Source organism: Leopardus geoffroyi, chromosome D3 (genome assembly GCF_018350155.1).
Source record: "Leopardus geoffroyi isolate Oge1 chromosome D3, O.geoffroyi_Oge1_pat1.0, whole genome shotgun sequence".
NCBI classification, from domain to species: Eukaryota; Metazoa; Chordata; class Mammalia; order Carnivora; family Felidae; genus Leopardus; species Leopardus geoffroyi.
In genome coordinates this window covers 7,456,892-7,475,542 of record NC_059339.1, presented here as the reverse complement: position 1 = coordinate 7,475,542, position 18,651 = coordinate 7,456,892, and the positions used below count along the sequence as shown (strand labels likewise).

Sequence of the window (18,651 nt, the reverse complement as noted above, 5' to 3'; positions counted from 1 at the left end):
GGAGTATTCTGATCTGCATGTGTGTGATCTAGTCTCTTATGTATACCCTCTGTTGTTCTTTTAAAGTTAGTCTCAACCCAGTTTGAAAAAGCATGGTCCGGGTGATCTATAATCCGTCCTAGGTCTGTAGGTCTATAATCTGTCCCCTTCAAGGAGAAGTTACAAAACAAAGGTCAGGTACCCTTGTGGTCTTATCTTTCCTGTGGTGAGGAAAGCAATGTCTGAGCAGCAACAGGGGCTATGCTTCTCCTGGGGAGCACTGTGCACTGGGCCTGGGCCTGGGCCCAGCCAGGCCGCCCGTGGCTCAGGGACACCACCCTCACCTTCTTGTTCTGGCAGCTGCCTTTTCAGGACAACCTCAAGCAGTGATTATGACATCAGGCCCTCTGAAGAGAGAAGGGATGTTGGCTTCTACTGTGTCCCAGTCCAGTGTGGTCCTCACGCCTGCCTCCATTGCCCGGGTGAGAGGGCTCTGGACAGACCCTCAGCATCCTTATAACCGCAGTGTGGCCCTGTTCTTGGGCGGTCCTCACCCAGCATGACTATAGTTGGGGGTGACCTCTCTCTCCTGTGTCACTCAGGCTCCTGGAGTCACGGAGTTCCACAGTGGCATCCTGGTGACAGACCTTGGCCATCCCACGAGCAGCCAGCCAGCCCCTGTCTCTCGGCTCTTCTCTCCAGGCACAGTGCAAGAGTCCCTGGTGAAGGGCGAGCAGGCCTCTGCCACGGGTTCCAGTGAGTGTGTGCTCCAGCCGGAGCAGTTGGGACTTCGTGGGCCAACTGAGAGCTCCCACTCCTGGGTCAGGGAGACCGCCTGTGGGCTTCCCTAGGTTTGGGGCTGGACTCACAGGATGTGCAGTGACATCTTACAAGCCCGATAGCGGCCCAGTGCTCGGCATTGTGCCAGATCATCCACAGCAGCAGAAAGGCGGCAAGCGTGTGCAGTGTTGGCAACTGATGCACTCGGGGGACCACCGTCCCTGAACTCCTTTAGAAAGGCCTGGCTCTGAGCTGCCTGTTCTGATCCAGAAAAGGGACCGAAGAGTCCTTGTCCGCAGTTTCCAGAAAACGGAAACCACCCAGCCTTGTCTACACATCAACGTAGTCATCCCTTAGTTTTCAAGAACCTCCCATCTGCTGAACCCATTTCCACAGCGTGGGCCTTCCATTGGCCAGATGGTCGGGGTAGAACTGATTTTGCCCAGTGAAGAGCTGAGAAGCCAGGGGTAAACGATTTGCCCGAGGCTCTGCCCCTCATGGTGGGGGTAGAACCAGAACCCAGGCTCCTTCCTTTCAGATGCCACATCAGAGAGGGAGACCAAAGGTGCCTTCTTAAGTAAAAGCAGGGCGTGGCTGCTCCTGGAGCTCTGTGTAAACGGTTGTCTTTTCTGAACAGGAAGACACGAGGAGGAGAGATCTTTGCTTACAGAGATCAGACAGTACAGGGACTTGTCCAAGGAGGATTGGAGGAACAAGGGCCTCCAGTCCGGAAAGATAAAGACAAAGACTATGAGCCAGGCCCCTACAGTGATGTAAGTTAGGGCTCAGGTAGTGGCCTCTTGTCCTCTGAGGCACAGAACCCTGGGCGCCAGAGCCGTGGGGGGAGTTCTGCCTGAGAGAGCACCACAGGGAGATCGGTGCCACGGAAAAGAGTGCGCTGAGTGGGGCAGCCCCAGGGGCTCAGAGGGACTCCTGAGAGATGCCAGTGACCAGGACATGGCTTGCGTGGGAGTAGGCAGGATTGAAGAAAGTATAAGAGAACGTATATGTAGCGTTGAGAGAACAAAAATAAACAGGTACCTGGGTACTTGACACACAGGGTAAGAACCAGAGCCTTACAGACACTACGGAAACCCCAGGTTGCCTCCACGTGGCTTTTTAGGAGGTTGGGTTAGCAGTCACACCTCCCCTCAAAACTCTCCGTGTGCCCCAAAACCTGTGGCTGGTCAAGCTCAGACCGTGTTCCCACTCAATGTCCAGCCAGCCTTCTTCAGGCCTTGTCCACACCTAACAGAACCCTCCTTAAGGTGTTGGCAAGCATTTCTCCCGTTTTTGCTCTGTGGTTGCCGTGGGAGGTTCCGGATGGGTTTCCAGGGTTTGGGATTTGCAGGGGTTCCTTTCATGGGTGAGGACCGTTCCAGCTGCTGTAGCCGGCCATGTTCTAAGAGGAGTCTCTGTTCTTCTCAGGTCGCGATTGCCCAAACTCAGGGCAGGCCTCTCCATGTGCTTCAGAGCAGAGCCCCAGTCCCCAGTCTCCCCAGAACAACTGCTCAGGGAAATCTGCAGACCCCAAAAATGTGGCTGCTTTAAAGGTATCACAGGTCTCTCTCGGGTCTTGATTTCCTTGGAGGGTTGGGGAGGAAAGGAGAATATCAAGGGGCCACTGGGGCAGCTGCGTCCCTTACTAGGGACACAGAGGAAAGGAGGACCACGCACTTGGCTGGTGCTCACCAGGCTGGGGTGTAGCATCAGGAGCCTGGACGTTTGCTGCTTTAACCTCGAGATCAGGTCCCCTCTTCCCATTCCCCCACCTACCAGTGAGGTCTGAGCCCCGGAATCAGCATCGAGCCCTGTAATATGCTGGCAGGCCGCAGCTGGGAACTGGGTCCGTGGAGGAGGGGTCTGAGGGTGACTGGGAGGTGCCGACCAGCAGCAGTCGTGGCCCCTGCCGAGGTGCTCCATTCTGCAGGGAGGGGAGGTGGCCTTACAGAGCACCGCATCACAGTGACCCTTTGATTCCCCAACAGAACCGGCAGATGAAGCATATTTCAGCTGAGCAGAAAAGGCGCTTCAACATCAAGATGGGCTTTGACACCCTTAACAGTTTGATCTCTAATAATTCCAAGCTGGTGAGTGGCATTGGGTGGGTGGGGAGCCGCTTCATTGGCCTCGGTGCCGGGTGGACAGGCAGGGTCGCCGTGGCCGCTGCGGCTTTGACCCCGCCGCCCCTCCCACAGACCAGCCACGCCATCACGCTGCAAAAGACCGTGGAGTACATCACCAAGCTGCAGCAGGAGCGGAGCCAGATGCAGGAGGAAGCCCGGCGGCTGCGGGAGGAAATCGAGGAGCTCAACACCACCATCATGTGAGACTGGGAACGCGGGGCCCGGGGCTGGCGCCTTGCGCTCCTGTGTGCGTGTCACAGAGGCCCCGTCACCCGTAGCCGCCTCTCTGTTGCAGCACTCTGGGTTTTTGTCATCCTCCTCCTTCCGAGGCCCCCCCTCGGCCCTGCCATGGCCGACAGCGGGCCGGCCCTGCCTGTTCGGTGCCCCGGGTCCAGCTTCACCGCCAGCCGCTCTGAGCTGCCTCTGATTCTGCCTGTTGCAGCTCCTGCCAGCAGCTGCTCCCCGCCACAGGAGTCCCTGTCACCCGGCGCCAGTTCGATCACATGAGAGACATGTTTGACGAGTATGTGAAAAGCCGGACCCTGCAGAATTGGAAGTTCTGGATTGTATCTTTGGGTTTTCTTGCTTCTCCCACCCCCCAGCTGTGGGTAGGCTGAAACAACAGACACTGATACCCCAGCGATTTTAGAAAAAACCCACATAAATGGTTGTCGTTGGGCTCATCCAACAGGCGGTGCCGGCTTCCGCCTCGGGAGAGGGGCCTGGCCAGGGCTGTGGCGTGAAGGGAGTCGGTCGTTGGTGACCGTCCCGGCTCACGGCTTCCTGGGGAGGCAGAACAGGCCCGGTTTGCTCTCTCAGTGCCTGGGAAGTAAAGACACTTGGTTGCAAGGAGCTAAAGCCGCTTGTAGAGACAATCCTGTAGGAAGGAGCTAGGGTCTCATCTGACACCTCCTGGCAGCCGTCTCAGTCCTTGGGGTAACTTACTTAGGGAGGGTGAGTACTGCCCTGTGATGGATGAGAAACCAGGGCTCACGAATGACCGAGTGGCACAGTCAGGATTTGAAACCAGCTCCCTCGAGGCTGTTGTCTGGGTTTGGACCACGTGGCCTCTGATGCTGTCATGAGGCACATGCACCTGAGCGCTGGGGTCTGTCTGGGGCCAAGGTGCGCCCACACTCAGCTTCCAGATGTCAGCAGGGCCCCTCTGGGGGACAGCTCCTGCCTTGTCCGTACCCTTCCAGTCACATCTCTGCCTCAGACGGTCTGCACACGTGGGAGGTTGGCCACGTGCCTCCGCCTTGTTACTGACACACTGAGAAGACAGTTGTTTGGGAGCGGAGGATTTTATCTGCTTTATTTGCACTCTGACGGCTGGTTTTGAAGAGAGGAGAGGTGACAGACACCGGCTCTGTTTCCTCTGCTTTGCCTGGCTGGCCCAGCCTCCCTCTGCCCTCATCACTGATGGAGCTGGGTGACAGCTGGGATGGGCCAGAACCTCTTTAGGAAAATGGCACGTTCCTCATTGGGCTGAGGCTTGGACCGCAGGCACTCATGGCTCAGACCAAGGAGAAAATGGAGCTCATTGCCTTCACTAAGCTGATTGCCTAGGATGGTTTGGGAGACCTACGTGGAATGTGACTAAGAGCCAGCATGTGTGTTTATCACCAGACACAGGCCTCATCTATCTCTAGACAGACAGCTTCCACCATTTGGTGTGCGGCGTGCCTCTCCTATTCTTGCCGGTATACATAAAGACCGTTGGTTTTCCTGTCGTTGTGCCAGGACCCCGTGCCACACCGAGCAAACCTCTCAGTCCCTGCCTCTGGCCTGCTCAGTGGTCATTAACCTGTTGCTCAGTTACAGTTAGATGGGAACATTTTAGGGGAATGTAAGGGTGCGTCTTAACCTAGATGTCTGCCTCTCATCCACTGTCTGTACAGTCACTTGCCCGCCCCGGGGGAATTGATCCTGGGCAAGCCTGTAGCTGGGCTTCATTCTCCCCACTCTTGGTTACATGTTTGCTGGTCCTCCTCCTCGCTTACGTTTTCTTTAACCCACGTGCAATGCAGTTCAGTATCATCATCAAGCCGCTGTTTGAGTCCTTCAAGGGGATGGTGTCCACCAGCAGCCTGGAAGAACTGCACCGGACGGCACTGTCCTGGCTGGACCAGCACTGCTCCCTGCCCGTCCTCAGGCCAAGTGAGTAGGGGCTGCATGGGGGCCGAGGCGCCACGGGGGCTTGCCAGCCCCTGCACGACAGTCTCGGAGAGAGGAGGGCCTTCGCTGCAGACAGCGCTGTAGCCAGGCCAGGCTCCACCGTGAGCAGCCGCTCCAGCAGGGCCGGGAGCGCGGGATGATGCTGTGTAGGAGGCCCCGAACCGGAATGTGCCAACCGCAGGGCGGGGGCAGAGCCCCTGGCGCCTCTGCTTGGCTTCCTACCATCCCTGGGTGTCACCGTGCTCAGGTCCAGCTTGCGTTTACCGAGCACCTGCCGTTCACCAGGCCGTCTGGGTGCTTTCAGATGTTTTCCGATTTAATTCTTGTAACTAACAAGGCGACGCCCACACGTTGAGGTTATAGAGGGGTGACATGAAAACAGGTGGACATACAGGAACGGCTTGGGATTCTCTGCCCGTCTGCAGGATAGGAGGCATGATTCGGAGAGTCACCCTAGGGGCAGAGAGGCTTTGCTGGCATTCGTCCCTCAGTGAGCTCAGCGCCTCTGCTTTGGCGGGCGTGAGAATTACCACACGGGTCGTATGTGTAACACCTTGCGTGCTGTCCGTCGGGCTCAGAGCTGCCGTGTGTGCCTGTGTCCCTGGGCTAACCTTCCCCTTTCTTCCAGCGGTGCTGAACACCCTCCGGCACCTGAGCACCACCACCTCCATTCTGACAGACCCGTCCCAGCTGCCGGAGCAGGCGGCAGAGGCTGTCACCAGAATTGGCAAGAGATCGGGGGAGTCTTAGCGCCTAGCAGGCACGTGGCCGCGCAAGATGCCTCGAGGCTCTTCCCTGCCTGCGGAGAGGATGCTGCACCCCATGCCTCTCCTGATGCGGAGCTCAGGGCCCCCTCCAACTCCACTGGCCCACCGGGCCGCTCAGAACACTGTGCTCAGGTCTGAAGCAGGTTCGGGTCCTGCCAACAGCAATAGCCCATCTTTGGGAACCCCTTGCTGTGAACTCTCACTCAGCGACCTCAGTCGTGACCTCCCCTGCCCTCGGGCAACCCAGACAAAGTCCTGTCCTGCTGGCGGCCTGCCAGGCCCATGGTGCCGGTGCAGGGAGTAGATGGGACAGAAGGGACAGGGCCTGCTCCTGTGAGCTATAAGAGGCATAAGGGTTCCTTTCCGGTTCTGTCCTCAGACTTAGAGATACTCGCTCCTGTCACCCCTGGGTACTCGGACGGCTCCGAGTGACTCCTGTGCCACTCTGACATGCCCATGGGGCAGGTGGAAGGCGTCTCTCTCCCTCCCTCAGACTCTGACCTTGTAAGTAGGTTTGGACGGCTGCTCAGGCTTGCGCACGGTAGGCCGCCTCCCACCGCACGAGCCACCAGGGAACCTCAGAACCTGTGTGCACAAGTGGTGGGTGTGAATGCACGCGGGACAAGAAGGAAAGCACGAGCAATGCAAAGCTGCTGCCCTGGCTTAGAAACCCCCTCAGGCGGCACTGTGGTCTGGGAGTGACTTCTTTCTGCCTGGTGTTGTGATGGCCACACGTCGCTGACTTGAAACCGTGGCAGGGACTCGGGGGGGCCTCCTCGGGCATCGCCTCACTGCATGGCCCTCGTTCTCCGCTTGCTTCCAAGCCATAGCCTCGGGTGAGCCAGCAGTGTTCCGTGGATGCGTACAGCCCCCAGGGTGGAGCGTCTGAAAGGCCAGACTCCACGGTGCCGTCATTAGTCCAGTCATCTTGGCCGGATTGTTCAGCCAGCAGCCCCAAACCGTAACAGTTCTCGGACCAAAGATGTCACCACACCCAAAGTCTGTCCTGTCTCGTGTTTGGAGGAAGAAATTGAGTGTTGACAGGCAGAACTCTGAGGCAGCCAGCCTTCGAGCTGTCTCTGGGCACCTCCAGATCAGGCAGTGAAGAGCTACACTCATATTTGATCAAGGTGGAGGGATATCGGGGGGCCACGGCCTGCTTCCAAACATGGGAACTGCAGCTGGGGCGTCCAGGCCCGTCCTCTTGCTGTACCTGTCGGAGGAGCCACAGACGGAAGGGCGGGCGCTCACTCTAACGCTCAGGAAGCCCAGCCCAGCGTACCTTCTTGTTGAAAGAATGTGCTTCTAACGTTCTGCTGTGAAGTTCGGAGGGTCAGTGAACTTCCCATTCAACCTCTGTCCTCCCGGCCAGAGATGGAGCCTGGGCGGTGCTGGGCAGGCCGGAAATCCTGGGGCAAGCTTTGCGGGGGCTCCGAGGGCTGCCTCCTGAAAGGTGGGTCCATTTGGAGGCTCCCACTGCTTCCTGGAGGCCCGCCGAAGGCGCTCGGGGGCAGCCAGCCCTGCCTCAGCCTCAGCTGATGGAGAACAGAGGGGGCGTCCTCTCCCTGCCGCCGTCGCTGCCGCGCGTCACCGACCAGCCGCCTGTTCCCTCACCTGTGCTTCAGCCTCACAGAAGAGCAGCCTGGAGGCATCCCTCAGCCTACCGCCGAAAAACGTGTTTACAGGCCTTCCAGATCACTTCCCTCAGGGGTGAGCACACAAGGCTGGGCTAATCCTTAATATCCACTGGGAGGTGGTAAGAGAACTCGCCCTTCACCCCAGGACAAACGTGAAGTCTCCCTTCAAAAGGGAGAAGACCACCACGGTAAGAACTCATTACGGTCAAAAGGAAAACCACATGATGTCCCCAGCTATGAGGGCTCGTGGAGGGTCACGAGCTCAGTCCCTTCCACAGTTCCTGTGCCTTTGTAAACCGTGTGGATGGCCACAGTGCTTGGCCCACCAAGACCTCTCCTGAATTAGCAGCCTTCCACGCACCCTGTGCTGGGAGTCTTTTTTTTTTTTTTCTTTAACTCCGTGGGATATAAAATTGGCCTCCTGCTTCTTTGGCCTACCTCTCCTCCTCTCCCTTTTGCTGAATTGATGTTCATGTTTCTGTTTTGTTGAATATTTAAGGCTGTTGGTCACGTGAGACTTTGAGGTGTGTGTGTGTGCGTGTGTGTGTGTGTGGGTGTGCGCGCGCGTGTGTGTGTGTCCTAGCAGACTGTTAACTAGATGCATGTTTTTGTTTCGAGATAATTACTTAAATCCATTTCCCTTGGTGCTCACAATTACCACGGCTGTAGGGCCACAAAGCTGTATCTCTTCTCACAGACACGATTGTTTCTTGTCCCAGAATCATTTCTTGTTTTGGAATCTTGCTCAATGAACATGGCCAGAGGGGCCCAGCCAGCGTGCAGGGACAGCGAGACCACTCTTCCAGCAGGCTCCAGTGGATGCTGACCATGGGGCTGTGCTTTGTTTACACTCATTTTCACCCCTGCTCCTGTCTCTACTCCCAGAAAAGAAACATTAAAATGCTGACACTTTGGAGAATTAGAAAAACAATCTGAAAAGGGGGGGAGAAAAAATCCCATCTGGCACATAAATCTGAAAAGCATTTCTGTGAAATCTTCCTGTGCCATCAGTTCCCTTCACACTGCTGCGTGCTCTGTCACAATGAATGGGACATGTGGGGACAGGGCAGGTGCCGCCGTGGGGCTTTCTGAGACTTGGCGGGCTGTCCCTCCGTCTCTGGCCTCAGGTGGTTCTGCACCAGCAGTCACCCTTCACCCACCCAGGACGCTTCAGCCCGTGCACCCTGGCCGCCGTCCAGCCGTTTTTCTCACACTGGAGCAGTGGTCCCAGCATCAGACGTTAGCGTTGATGAGATGCCAACAGGCATCACGGGCTCTTGTCAGGAGGAAGGAACCCCCAACGCCGCCCTGTTCCTGGAGCCTCTGCAAGGAGAGGTCGCCCATGTGTCCTTGGGCACCCGGCTTCCTCGGCTTCCTGTCCTTGTGACCTGACCCCTTCCCCTTGCTAGAGGTTGGGCCTGAAGGTTTTTCTGCTCTGGCCAATAGAAAGATAAACCTAGACTGTGAGGGAGTGTGGCACCCCACGGTGGTGCCGGCCCCCTTTGTCTCACCCCAGGTGAGGGGGTGCAGTGGTGAGTGACCCGAGAACTAGAAGAACGAGAAGTGGGTTTGTGGTTTCCAGGCTCACAGGCTGTCACAGTGTAGCTGAAGCATGCATCTGCATGGGGCCGGGCTGTCCTCAAAGGTCTCTACCCCGCTGCTCACGGCCCCGCACGCCGGGTGCAAGCTGGCCCTCGCGCTCATTTCTGTCTGGTGGGAAGGTACCTTTCCCTAGAGATACCCTGCTTCCCATTACGCACTTTGCCAGTGGTGACACCCGCCCGCCGCTCGCCGGGATTTAGCTGTGCCAAGTGTTCCTGCAGTCGTGGTCTCATCGAGGGAGCTGGGTGCCCTGATGTGGGCACCATGGCAGCCGTGGGCCGTGGTCTGTGCCTCGTATGTTCAAGAGAATCCTCACCACGTCTGAACACGGACAAAGGGAGAGGAGGGTAGGGCTAGAGGGTGGAAGAGCTTGGACACTCAACACGTTTGTACCGTTCAGTAGTATTCTCCTTGGCCTTGAACCCGTCTGATCGGAGAGGCTGCGGGATCAAGGAGAGGCCTTAGGACCTACCGTGCACATCCACAGCTGCTCCATTTTCTTTTCCTTCCGAGGACTTGGCTTTCCTGGCTCATCACACGGGGGTTCTGTTTCCTTGTCGGGGTTTTTGCGAAAATCAGCCTTTGAGAAAAGAAAAGGGAACTTTTCATGTTGAATGTTGGCTTTGACTGTGTGTGTGTGTGTGTGTGTGCGCGCGCGCGCGCGCATGTGCGTGTGCATGTGCTTGCACAAGCCTGCCTGCGTGCATTTACTTAATGGAATTTTATTTTTGTGAAATTCCTTCCCAAGTATGTAGCAAAATTCACCTCCCTCTCCCAGTCAGACTTTTGGTGCCATAGTCAACCCTGGGCATCGCTCATTTGAAGAATTCTTTTCTGGGTTTCTGAACAGAGGTGTGCTACTCGCAAGGCTTGAGGTTCTGGAAGGTTAGGAGACACTGACACATTTTTCCATAGAGTTTACGTCCTACAGTTGAAGGGTCTGAAGGGCTCTGGCTCAGGAGACATGACTCCAGGCTGTGTCTCTCCCAAGGGAGCTTGAACACAGCCCGTCCCCTACAACGCCCTGCTCTCTCTGTACCCGAACCTTCTCGGACAGCCCTCGAAAGGAAACCGGATTCATCTACTCACTTTGTAACACCACGCTGAGCCACCATGTTCTCTTCCAGGTTTCGGTTTATTGTTTACCTGGCTTGTTTTTTCTGTTGTGAGCTCTGGTGATTGTGTCAGGCCTCCATTAGGAGGAAGTTTCCTCTCGTGGTCTGAAAAACAAAACCAGAGAAGAGCCTTGTTAATCAGAGGCTCCCTCAGGCCTGTGCCATCCAGAACACCACCCCTCATGCTCCGCTGTTGAGAAGCACGTTTCCACCAGCTGTATTCAACACTACAATGCAGTTTTAAAACTATATTTGCATCCAAGACAATAAAAAGCTGTATTTTTTTGAAAAGCCTGTGACATGTGGTCTTAAATGGTACTCTGTTGGGCTGTGGAAGAGATGATTCAGGGAGATGGGAACAAAGTGATGCCAAGACGGGCTCACTCATGCTAACCTTGAGGGATGGGTGCAGCCTACGGTGGAGGCCTTGGCGGCGAGAAGAGAGGCCCGAGGTGGGCAGGGGTTCCTGAAGAGAGGCTGCTGGAAGGGCCTGTGACAGAAGCCCAAAATGACCAATTTTTCCCATGAACTCTCCAGAGCCTGGTGTTCCAGGCCTTTCCCAGGTGGACAGAGCTCAGTGGTGCTTGTACAAGCTGCCCATGTCCCCATCGGGAACCTGGGCAGGTGGCACCTGGCCCATGCTGTTGAACAGGGTGGCTGTGAGGTTCACATAAAATCACGTCAGCGTGTGCAGTCACCTGTGGAGCACTGTACTTAGGATAGTCGGGGTGCCTGGGTGGCTCAGTCGGTTAAGCGCCCGACTTTGTCTCAGGTCATGACCTCGCGGTTCGCGAGTTCGAGCCCTGCATCGGGCTCTGTGCGGACAGCTAGGAGCCTGGAGCCTGCTTCCGATTCTGGGTCTCCCTCTCTCTCTGGCCCTTGCCCTCTCGAGCTCTGTCTCTCTGTCTCTCTCTCTCTCTCTCTCAAAAATAAACAACCATTAAAAAAAAGAAATTAAAAAAAAAGTATAGGTCATCATCAGAATGGCTAACACTGGCCCCAGGGCTGAAAGTCTTCTGAGTCATGGTGATGGCCCCAGGGAGCTGTGGTCTCCCTGCTGACCGTGGACCCAAAACCATAGGTGGAAAACGCAGGGAAGTTGAGCAGCAAAGATGTCCCGTTGCCGTGCTGAGAAGACTTTGATGATCTGTGTTTAATTTAGAAGCTTCTCTCTTTTCCATACCATCTTCCTGCGTCCCCCACCGCAGTCACTTGTGCCTGGAAGGTGACCCAGTGAGCCAACCAACTCGTGCTACCTCTTGCGGGTGGCCTAGCTCCTGTACGGAGCTGCCAGCCTGTCTCACCAAACGGCCCAGATCTGAATCTCTGACTAAAACGCTGTGGGTTGATACACCGGCTCTTGTCTGATCAAACCTGATGCCTCCCCCAAAGAAAAAGTCTCAGTGACACAAAGCAAGATTTTAGGTCTTGAGAACAGGAGGCCCTAGAAAGAAGTGAGCAGTTCTCAGACTCCTCTGGGCTGAAGAAACTCAATTTCCATTGAGCAACAGGTGTCTGCTTTGCTCTTTTTAAGTTTTTGAACGCAGCTCCATGTCATGTGTGGAATCTTGAAAGATGCTTGGGACGGGGCGCCTGGTGACTCAGTCAGTTAAGCATCTGACTCTTGATTTCAGCTCAGGTCATGATCTCATGGTCATGAGATCCAGCCTCAAGTCCGGCTTGGCACGGAGCCTGCTTGGGATTCTCTCTCCCTCTCTCTCTGCCCCCTCCCTCTCTTGTGCACCTGCACTCTCTTCGTTCTCTCAAAATAAATGTAGACTTTTGAGGAAAAAAAATGCTAGGGACATAATTCGGAGAAGAGGGTTAAGTTTCGATAGACTGGGAGAAGGGAGACAGAGTGAGCAGAGGGAGTGAGGCCAGTGTTCTAGAGACTTCTTTCGCATCAGGCTCTGGGCTCCATGGGGCATGCGTGCCCCTGGATAGTTCTCAACCTGGTGGTGTTGCTAGTCCCATTTCATAGAAGAAGAAATCAAAGTAGTTGCCAAGGTATTAAGGCCACATGGATCAGAGAAGTCTAAAGAATCATTTTATTTTTTACCTTGTAAATAGCCTCTCCACCCACCAAATGGGAAGGATTATCCTTGACTTGTCCTTCCCCTCCCCTCCCCTCCCCTCCCTCACCTCTCCTAATGCCAAGTCTGGTCAAGTTCATCTTTTAAATCTCTTCCAAATACATTACCCACTTTGCTCCATGCCGCTGCTGTCACCAGATCCAGGTTGCCGTTATTTCTCAACCAGTTCACATAACAGGGCCCCACTTGCTCTGTCTTGTGGTCTTCATCATAGTGTGAGTTTGGAAAAGCCCAGGTCCAGCCACGTCACTCCTGTGCTCAGTCCATCCAGGGCCTTCCAGATGAGGGCCAAGCCCTGGTGTCTATTTCCCCCACCCCGCCCCATCTTGCCCCTCTGGCCCCTGCTCACTTTCCCCACCTCATTTTCGCTCGTTTCGGTTCTTTGAACGTACCACGTTCCGTTGCATGTTGTTTCACTGTTAAGGTTTTTCCAAGGCTTCTTTCCTCTGTCCAAGCCTCCCCCCATCTCCACGCCTTCTCCTGGCTCACTCCCATTCTTTCTTCCAGTCCCATTTCTGAGACCTCAGGTCTTCTGAAGCACGTGCATGGAGTCAGGCCTCAGAGCACCCTGTGTCTGCTCAGGACACCTGTTGAGTTTGTCATTATCATTTATCTTCCCTAACAGGCCCTGAGGCCCAGTGGGGACAGGGACCCAGTCACTGCTGTGCCTAGCACAGAACTGTCGCACAGCAGGTGCACGGGCAACCTGCTGAATGCGCCCTCCAGCATTCCAGCAACCCAGCTGCCCTTTCCTCACATTTGCATCCGAGAGGTGGGGGTATGCGGGCGTGGTGAGAATTCAGGAGAGGGGGAGGGGGACCATCAGCAGGTGCAGATGTCAAGCTGATGTAGATGTTGAGGTTAAGTGGTTGACCTTAACATGTTTAACTTTTTCCTTTTTTTTTAGTGTTTATTTACTTATTTTTGACAGAGAAAGAGAGAGAGCTCGCGTGAGTGGGGAAAGGCAGAGAGAGGATCCCAAGCAGGCTCTGTGCTGTCAGCACAGAGCCCGCTCAGGGCTTGAACCCACAAACCGTGAGATCATGACCTGAGCTGATGTCCAGAGTCGGATGCTTAACTGACTAAATCACCCAGGTACCCCTTACATGTTTAATGTAGAACATCAGCTTTAGTAATTTAGATTGCAAATAGAACAATCTCTAACTGACATTTGAAAGCATTTCACTAGGGCACCTGGGTGGCTCAGTCGGTTAAGCATCTGGCTTCGGCTCAGGTCATGATCTCCCAGTTTGTGGGTTCAAGCCCCGCATCGGGCTCTGTGCTGACAGCTCGGAACCTGGAGCCTGCTTCGGATTCTGTGTCTCCCGCTCTCTCTGACCCTCCCCCGCTCATGCTCTGTCTCTGTCTCAGAAATAAACATTAAACAAAAATTTAAAGATAGTAAATGTGCTTTTTAGTACTATTTACAGAATTGCATACCTGCAATAGTGTTGGTCATTTAAAGGCTCCTAAAGGCTTTGTCAAAAGCTACAAAGTCACAGTTAATACGAAACCTGGGGACTGGGGAGTTCTTATTGATCAGATTTTCTGTTTCACAGAATCATTAGCTAGAAAACCCTTATTGTTTAAAGAGGGAAAAGCTTTCTAAGATAAGAGCCTACTTTCCTGCCTTAATGGGTATGGTGCAGCAAACAATCTAATCTCTTGATCTAGTCTGACTGATTTTCTTTCCTGGGGGACGACCAAACAGCGCTGGCTGGTTCCATTACAAACGTCCTCCTCCGTCGTGGGAGTGGGGCCTGTGTGAGCGGCAGGGTAGCAGCCCCTCCCACCTGCCCCTCACCCATCCGGCAGCCCAGATTCTAGCCTGTTGGTGTCTCCTGGTGTCCCCAGCCCGCCCATCAGTGTCACTGAATGACCGACCTTTCCCTGGGATACACATAAGCTGCTCCGGTTCTGTGCCTCTCGTCCAACACCGGCCAGGGGTTTGCCCCACTGTGCCCCCTTTCCTTCTAGTCTTCCATCAAGAAGCATGCGCTAAAGGCCAGATCTCAGCTCAGCTCAGGGAACAGCGCAGTGACTTTACTGGAGACACCGCCAACTCTGTCCTGATACTGAGTGATGGGGGTCAGCACAGGGTGCACTTCAGGTCCTGAAGGAGCCCCGGCAGCCCATCCTGGGCGGGGCCGGGAGTGTCCCCGTGGCAGGTGCCTGAGCCGAGCCAGCAGTCAGCGGGACAGGCAGAGTTAGCCGGGCAGAGGGGACAGATCCCTCAGGGAAGAAGCACACGCTCCTCAGCTCCTCACGGACACCGCTCCCCTGAGGCCGAGGCCCAGCGACCCCGGCATTGACGAGCCTCCCCCTCTCCCCGCCGGGGCTTTTTCTCATCCTTATCTCTTCTGTCTGCTGTGTTCTCCTTTTCCAATTGACTCACGCCTCTCCACGTACCATTTCTCTTTCTCAAGTCTCTCTGCCTCTAACCACCCATTAACTTTCTGTCTCCCCTGCCCCTTCGAAGCCTGATCATCCCCAAATACTCTGCGTCTCGCTCCATAGTGTTGCCAGCCGCCCGATTGCTCAAGCCGAAACTGCAGACGGTCCCCTCCCAGTTCTTCTCCCTTCACGCCCCACCTTCAATCTGTCGGTAAATCCTGTCAGTGATCCCTCCAGAATCCTCACAAGTCCACTCTTGTCCCCGCTCCCCCTGCCACCACCTCGAGGGGCCACCGTGATATCTTCCACGCTCCGCGTCACCCATTCCCCACAGAGCTAGAGGGACCTTGTGTTTTTAAAAATGTCTATTTGTTTTGAGAGCGAGAGAGGGAGGGAGCACGAGGGGGAGGGGAGGAGGAGCAGAGAGAGAGGGAGAGAAAATCCCAAGCAGTCTCCATGCTCAGCGCAGAGCCCGAAGCGGGGCTCGAACTCAAGAACCGCGGGACCGTGACCTGAGCCGAAGTCAAGGTCACACATTTAACCGACTGAGCCCCCCCCCCCACCCCCCGGCACCCCTGGAGTGACCTTATTAAAGACACTGCGTCATCTCCCCCACTCAAACTTCCAGTGGTTTCCTGCTGCGTTTCGAATAAAGTCCAAACTCTTCGCCCTCTGGCTTCCCGACGGCCTCGGGCCAGTGACACCCTTTCTGGGCCTGAGCGTCCCCGTCTAGAAAATGCGGATAAAATCGTGCCGGCTCCACTTCTGCGCTGAAGGACTGAAGCGAGCCCCGTTTACAGTCAGCTCCTCCCCACCTTCCCCGGGCCCAACATGGCACCCTCGCCCGACTCTCTTGCGTGTCGTCAACGCTACCGCAAAAGACCATCCCCCTCTTTGATACCCTGGCGGCATCCCGATTCCCCCTGCCCCGCGGCATCCTGCCTGGCTCCCTCTCAGGCACCAGATCGTGTGCTGTGAATTCTTTCTGGGAAATGTCGCTGCCTGGGGCCCCGTCCCGTGCCAGGGAACAGCTGCTTCAGAGCTGAGAAGTATCAGAACTGTCAGAGTTGAGAAGGAGCCTAACTTCCCAGCTTAGGTCTAAAAAAGTCAGGAAATAGCTAGCGTTCGGCTTGCTAATATTCATCCTTGTTTAAAAGATGTGCCTTCCTCCCAGCACTTCAGAACTTCCTGTTCTTCTAGAATAAAGTCCCCCAGTCCTTAGCGTGGCGTTCAGTGGAGCACTAACTCCAAGTGTCCTCCCTGCCAGTGACACCGCCCAGGTTCCAGGCTAAGCGGACTCCCTGTGACCGTTAGCTACACCCCGTGCTTCCCCCCTCTGTACCCTGCCCCCCGGGAGGCCCTGCGCTCTGTCCCTCTCTGCAGGCCGCCACCCGACGCCGGGCTTCGAACTACCACCGGTGCTCCATTTCTGTCACTTACGTCATGTGGCACCTTCTGCTTGGTCATGTCACTCTCGGTACTGCCCTCGCGTCATTGCCCCCACCGAAGGACAGGGACCACATCTCGTTTTATCAGCCATCTACCGTAGCACGTAGTTTCGGTGTCCCTGGTGCCTAGCCAGCTCGTGGGTTAGGTCGTATCTACTACTGCGTGCCACAGGTGATGCAACACCCTATGAAGCAGGTACTATTATCATCCCCACTTTAGAGATAAGGAAATTGAGGCTTAGAGAAGCACACCACTTGCCCAGCAGCGCTATCACCAAGTGCAAATCTGAGCTCTAGACCTGGGTGTGTCTGGTAGCAATAACATGTGCCAGCAGCCAGCCTGGAGGCTTCTACCGTGGTGCCATTTGTATCCTCAAAAGACCCTGGGTGGTAAGAATTGTTATCCTTATTTTCCACAGGCGTGAACTCAGGCTTACTGTTCATGATAAGAACACTCGACAAAGCAGGAGAGGAAGGGAACGTCCTCAACCCGATAAAGGCGTCTGAGGAGACCCTACAGCTAATGTATTTACTGGTGAAGGCCGAATGCTTTCCATCTAGGACGGGCACAGATTCAACACTGTCCTGGAGGTTCTCGTCAGCACAGTTAGGCGACACATAGAAATACGAGACGTTCCAACTGGAGGGAAAAAAAAAAAAGACACTAAAACTCTCTGTGTGCAGATGACATCATGCTATATATAGAAAACCCTGAAGGATAGACACGCGCACATAAACCTAATAGAGCCAGCAAATGAGTTCAGCAAGGTCACAGGACAAGAGCATCACACAAAAATCAGCTGCATTTCTGGGCGTTAGCAATACACAGCCCAAAAGAGAAATTAAGAAAACAAGTCCACGTACGATGGCGTTAAAAAGAAGAAAATTCTTGGGAATAAATCAAGCAAGTGCAAGACTTTTACCCTGAAAACTACCGAACAGAGTTGAGGAGTATTATTCTGCCCTCAAAGGGGATGAAGCCCTGACCCCATGCTGCCATGTGGATGGACCTCAAAAACACCGTGCCACCTTGAAGGAGCCAGACACAAAAGGCCACACAGTGTAAGATTCCGTGTATGGAACACCCAGAAGAGGTAAATCCACGGAGACAGAGAGCAGATTGGCGTTGCCAGGGCCAGCGGGGGAGGGAGAGTAGCAGTGACTGCTTAATGGGTGGGTATGCGGGGGGCGGGGCGGGGGGTACCTGGGTGGCTCAGTCGGTTGAGTGTCGACTGCGGCTCAGGTCATGATCTCGCGGTCCGTGGGTTCGAGCCCCGCGTCGGGCTCTGTGCTGACAGCTCAGAGCCTGGAGCCTGTTTCGGAGTCTGTGTCTCCCTCTCTCTCTGCCCCTTACCCACTCACGCTCTCTCTCTCCTTCGAAAATAAATAAACATTGAAAAAAACAAGGCCACATATTGTAGGATTCCATTTATATTAAGTGCCCAGAATAGGCAAATCCATAGACAAAAAGTAGATTAGTGGCGGGGCGCCTGGCTGGCTCAGTTGGTAGAGCGTGCGACTCTTGCCTGATGTCAAGGTTGGGAGTTTGAGCTCCACATTGGGTGTAGAGATTACTAAAAATAATAAATAAACTTAGAAAGAAAAAGAAAAAAAAAGAGTAGATTAGTGGTTTCCAGGAGCTGGAGGAGGAATAGGGGAATAGGGAATGACTGCTAAGGAGTATAGGGCTTTTTTGGGGGGTGCTGAGAATGTTCTGGAATCAGATTTCTGTGATGGTTGAACATACATACACACACACACATACACATGTACATATACACACACACTACCAGGTTGCATACTTTAGAGAGATGACATAATTTGTCTAAGGTCACATCACATACAGAAAGTACAGGACCAGAACCTAGAACCAGAACCTAAACCAGAACCTGGTACCCGAGAACATCTGCTCTTCTTAACACCAATGCTGTTGGAGGCAGAACATTTCCGGGGCCGTTGAATAAGTAAATTAAGAAAGTTGGGATCTGGGGGCACCTGGGTGGCTCAGTCGGTTAAGCGTCCGACTTCGGCTCAGGTCGTGATCTCATGGTTTGTGAGTTCAAGCCGCGTGTTGGGCTCTGTGCTGACAGCTCAGAGCTGGAGCCTGCCTAGGATTCTGTGTCTCCTTCTCTCTCTCTGCCCCTCCCCAGCTTGCACTCTTTCTCTCTCTTTCAGAAATAAACATTAAAAATTAAAAAAAAAAAAAAAAAGGTTGCGGTCTGAAAGAGCCTTAGAAGTGTCATACTGAGTATTCCTTCTCATTATAAACTACTGTAGTTTGGGATCATTCACAAAAGGGCAGGGGGAAGTCGCACCACGTGGGTTACACTAGAGGTCGCTTGTGCTAGACCAGGTCGCTTGTGCCCCTGCCCAGCTGCTTCGGTTGTGCCTGTCAGCTGGGAGTCTGAGACGCAGATTCAGGGCTGTGAAGAGCGGACCCCAGGCTGCTTTCAGCGATCGGGCAGAAGAGACAAACCCCCTGCTCCAGTGGACAGCCTTGGGCCAAAGACTGTTACCTTCACCGGTCCTTGT

The 18,651-nt window shown here is 54.6% G+C and overlaps 2 protein-coding genes across 2 annotated transcripts in view; both read left to right on the top strand.

The window, feature by feature from the left end:
• LOC123588443 (MLX interacting protein) overlaps positions 1 to 10,475 on the top strand; it is a 61,149-nt gene extending 50,674 nt beyond the window's left edge. Inside the window, exons 10-17 of the mRNA XM_045459423.1 lie at positions 340 to 461; positions 582 to 735; positions 2,188 to 2,312; positions 2,748 to 2,849; positions 2,958 to 3,085; positions 3,328 to 3,451; positions 4,916 to 5,045; positions 5,692 to 10,475. Coding sequence (XP_045315379.1) covers positions 340 to 461; positions 582 to 735; positions 2,188 to 2,312; positions 2,748 to 2,849; positions 2,958 to 3,085; positions 3,328 to 3,451; positions 4,916 to 5,045; positions 5,692 to 5,813 — 1,007 coding nt within the window. The 3' untranslated portion in view covers positions 5,814 to 10,475. The remainder of the gene's footprint in view (positions 1 to 339; positions 462 to 581; positions 736 to 2,187; positions 2,313 to 2,747; positions 2,850 to 2,957; positions 3,086 to 3,327; positions 3,452 to 4,915; positions 5,046 to 5,691) is intronic.
• Positions 10,476 to 15,187: 4,712 nt separating this feature from the next.
• LRRC43 (leucine rich repeat containing 43) overlaps positions 15,188 to 18,651 on the top strand; it is a 36,369-nt gene continuing 32,905 nt past the window's right edge. Inside the window, exon 1 of the mRNA XM_045457645.1 lies at positions 15,188 to 17,213. Within this exon, the coding sequence (XP_045313601.1) occupies positions 17,196 to 17,213 (18 nt within the window). The 5' untranslated portion in view covers positions 15,188 to 17,195. The remainder of the gene's footprint in view (positions 17,214 to 18,651) is intronic.